This window comes from Sinocyclocheilus rhinocerous, unplaced genomic scaffold (genome assembly GCF_001515625.1).
Source record: "Sinocyclocheilus rhinocerous isolate Xijiao unplaced genomic scaffold, SAMN03320098_v1.1 scaffold114, whole genome shotgun sequence".
NCBI lineage: Eukaryota > Metazoa > Chordata > Actinopteri > Cypriniformes > Cyprinidae > Sinocyclocheilus > Sinocyclocheilus rhinocerous.
Window position 1 is genome coordinate 384,060 of NW_015646344.1, and position 4,155 is coordinate 388,214.

General features: G+C 39.0%; 1 protein-coding gene across 1 annotated transcript in view; it reads right to left on the reverse strand.

Annotated features, from left to right (window-relative positions):
* The window catches only part of LOC107707293 (FH1/FH2 domain-containing protein 1), a 6,847-nt gene extending 5,757 nt beyond the window's left edge, over positions 1-1,090 (reverse strand). Inside the window, exon 1 of the mRNA XM_016511279.1 lies at positions 545-1,090. Coding sequence (XP_016366765.1) covers positions 545-985 — 441 coding nt within the window. The 5' untranslated portion in view covers positions 986-1,090. The remainder of the gene's footprint in view (positions 1-544) is intronic.
* Positions 1,091-4,155: the final 3,065 nt, after the last annotated feature.

A 4,155-nucleotide genomic window follows, 5' to 3' on the forward strand; every position in this document is an offset into this window, starting at 1 on the left:
GGGGGGGGGGGGGGGGGTCCTATTTTGGTGTCAGAAACCGCTGCAAACGATTCAGTGCGTGAGTGAACTGTCCGAATGAATCGAAGTGAATCACGAACAGTTTCAGACCGTTGTGCAAACCCGTTAGACTGATTAGATCAAATGAGTGATTCATTAGCGAATCTCTCTGCTGAAAAAAAATAAAAGAAACCCCGGCTAAAACCAGCCTAAGCTGGTGGGCTGGTTTTAGCTGGTCTTCCAGCCTGGTCATAGCTGGTCAGCAGGCTGATTTTAGAGGGGTTTGGCCACTTTTTTAGCTGGTCAGGCTGGGAGACCAGCTAAAACCAGCTACTTCCAGCTTAAACCAGCTAAGACCAGCCACCCAGCTCAGGTTTTAGCAGTATTTTTTTTTCTGATTCTGAACAACTGATAAAAACACACATACTTAATTGCTGAAATAGTATCAGTGAAAATTATTCTCAGGCCCGTATATGGTAATCTTCATTGACATAAATATTTGTCAGTAATTATGGTTGCCTATGCACATTAAACATTGAAGGCTTACCTGTCGTCCCCCTGTCAGACTGCAGAGGGCGCTGTTGTTGCTGCTTTTGCTCTCAAACAGGTATTCCAGTCTATTGGTATCCAGTTGAACTGGCTTCAGACTGGCCCAGATCGACTGAAGCCCGAAGCGGCCCACTCTCGGCAAAGGCTGCAGACTCAACAGCGCGCTCCAGTGGAGCCTCAGAGTATGACAGCCTGACGGCCGCGGCGACTCGCTGGCTACAGGTGGGGGTGGCGCCGAAGGGGGAGGGGGTGGAGGGACGGGTGAGGTTGCAATCTGATTGGCCGAAGTATTGGAGGAGACTTCTTCAGTGCTGTCCAACTCAAGATCCTCATCATCCCATAAGTCGGAGAAGTCAAGAGCGTTGAGGCGGAGCAGAGGGGCGTGTCTTACGTGGGAAGTCCAGGAGGTGTCGAGAACAGAAGATTTGGCTTGTTTCATTGGATATTCTTGGTGATTTACTTTCGAAGCACTTGATCAAAGTGTTGTGCAGAATGACGCCTATGGTTCTTCTTCTCCAAAAAAAACACAATGACCAAATATCCAGTCTCAGTATACTTAAAGAGTTCAACAGGTATGGTTTACCTCAATAAAAATGATCAGTGTCCATTCATAGTTGCATCATGAACATGCAACCCCTCTTGCTGTTGGAAGATTTCAAGAAATGACTAAAAATGAAGAACCATATGTCTCCATGAATTCGAGAAAATCGGCTAAAGATGATCCATCAAGAACGTGCAGGAGGACATGCAGCGATGTTTCAGACGATGCAGCTCCTCTGAGAAGCTCCACTGTAGCTTTAGGTGTAAAATTCAGTCGACTTTGCGCTTGCATCAACATCTGTCTGACGGCTCACATTAAAGAGCTCCAATGCATGTCAGACGGTTTCTCACGCTCGGTTGAGGTTTGCATTCTTCAGGTTTGATGCTGCAGGATTTCAGAAGCTCTCCGGTGAATCTCCAGGCGAAGTTGCTGCGTTTTGGGATTCTACAAGAGGTCAAATGCTATTGAATCCTTTCAGTGACCAGTATTTGTGAGAGAGACACTCCGTCTGCGTCCCAGACGTTGTGAGGGGTCGTATAGATAGACAAGAGTGAGTTTGTTTGAGTGTTTATTTGAGTTGCGCCCTTTCCCTTAATTTCCTTATCTCTCCAGCATCTCCTGTTTATATCGCTGCTTCTGTACACACAGCTTCACCATCTCTCTGTCTCCACCCTTTCGCTCTCTTTCAGTCTCTCCCATGCTCTCAGTTTTCCCTAATGACATCCCTCTTTATTCCTTCGGTCCATTCTGGGACTGAGATTGCATTTTGAGCATACAGTCGTCAATCATCACTATTACTGCCGCTCATGCATGATGGTTAGGGATCTAAACAACACTCCAAGCATTATTAGTTTGAATGATTCTTCAACTCATGTGATTTCACCAAGTGATCAGATGCACCATTTTCATCTCCTGGACAATAAAACAGGTGAAACAATCCCACAGATGCACACTGAAGGTTGCTTGCTATCTTAAAAGTCAGCTAAATAAACTAAAAGCATTGAAGAACTCAATGCAAGTTGCTTTCAGAACTGAACTGCCTGGTTGTGTGAAACTAATGCAGAGCAATTTTCCAGTTCAGCTCCTGTAAACACATCCATAAGTCTTTGCAGTTTGATTGCATGGTTTTTTGAGACAAACTCTCTTTATACGGCTGTTGGTGAAGTAGATGCAAGGACTTGCCAGCACTTAGCAACCATTTGGATTGACGTTTATAGTGAAAATGCAGAGTTTTTATCTACAACCATACGATTTCTTTACTTCGCTGCAGTAAAGCACAGATACAGATATAGACATATATTAGAGAATGTTTGCTGAATTTATTTTTTTTCTATAGCACTACATATATTTTTTTTAACATCAGTGTTTTTATTGTTAAAACTATTAATAATTTTAGTTAATTAAAATAAATCTTAAACAAAACAAAACATCAATATTAGATGAACAACATATACTTAAAAAATGTCATTAAAATAAGAAGTACTAAAATTATTCAAACTAAAACTGAAATAAATAAAAAATAGCTACATTAAAATATTTAAAAAATGACATGAATTCTGAACATATAAATATTAATAATTACTATAACAGTTTATAAATAATACGAAAATTTCACTGAATGGCACAATGCAGCCTTTCTGGGGATTCTCTGTTATTTTACAATCAGTGGGCTGTTAAACAAATTACGTCTCATGTGGCTCTGTCTCCAAAAGCTGCTTATGTCTGTTTGTAGAGCCGGGGGAATTGATTGGTATCACAGGGCTGGATGTTGTCCATAATAGTGTTTAATGATGTTTAATTAGCTCGAGAGGGCAATCCCAGACTTCAGTCAGATGGGACTGACCGCTGATTAGAATCAGTGAGACGTTATTCATTATGATGTGAAGGAGATATGAGTCAGAACCCCAGCAGAGCTACGTGTGTCCTTCAGCTGCTAGACTTAAATATGTCTTTCCTTTTTCTATTTATTAGAGTCCTGCTGATTCTCAGATGATTCTGCCCAGTAGGATAAGTTCCAAATTACGATGCAAATTGCATTAGTATACATTTAGGATCTATATTTATTTATATTTATGTTTTAATGTTTTCAAATTTTTATGTTTTATAATATATATTTTTTAAATTTCCATTTACTACATGCATAGGCTACTCAACTTTGAATAGCCTATTCATCGACTTTTCAAGTGTAAATAATTTAAGTTTATTTCTTTTGCATCTAATTTAAGCTTACTTGTAATTGGGAAGGTTACTTTGGAAATGTAATAGGTTACAGATTACAAGTTACCCTATTTAAAATGTAATAAGTAGTGTAATTATTTCAGTTACTTTATTAAATTATCATTACATTTGATTACTTTTCTGAATTTCTAACGGATGTTTTCAACTGATAATCATTTTCACACATTTAAAGCAGGCCGGGTTAACCTTACAGAAGCGCTCAACACTGATTACTGTCAGACTTTCAGAATCCTTCATCACTTGAATTAAAGCACAGCCGCCACAGAATCAAACTTTAGCAGCTCCTTTTACTTTGAGATCGTTCTGAGGTTAAATACAGATTTAGAATCATAACAAGATATAGTTTAATAGCTATGATGCTGTTTAGGAAATCAAATCTTTGCATAGCGACAGGAAACATCTAACAGTGCTTTGGGGGGAACAGTTAATCTTAAAAAAAAACAAAAAAAGCATATACATGAACCAAATAGGAAATAAAACAGTTATGGAATAAGCAGATGTCCTATTCTGTTACCTAAATAAGACACAGTCCTATCTGTCTCCTGAAACATCGGTGTCTCACATTGTAGAGCAGTCAATACAATTTGGGAAAGAAATCCATCAAATCTGTAAGTGTGTGAAAATATTCAGATGTAACACCCTTTGTAATCATTAAAGGGGTCATATGATGCTTTTTTAAAGATCATTATTTTGTGTATTTGGTGTAACAGAACATGTTGACATGCTTTAATGTTCAAAAAATACATTATTTTTCAAATACTGTACATTATTGTAGGTCCTCTATGCCCCGTCTCTCTCAAACGCTTCGTTTTCTACAAAGCCCCCTCCTT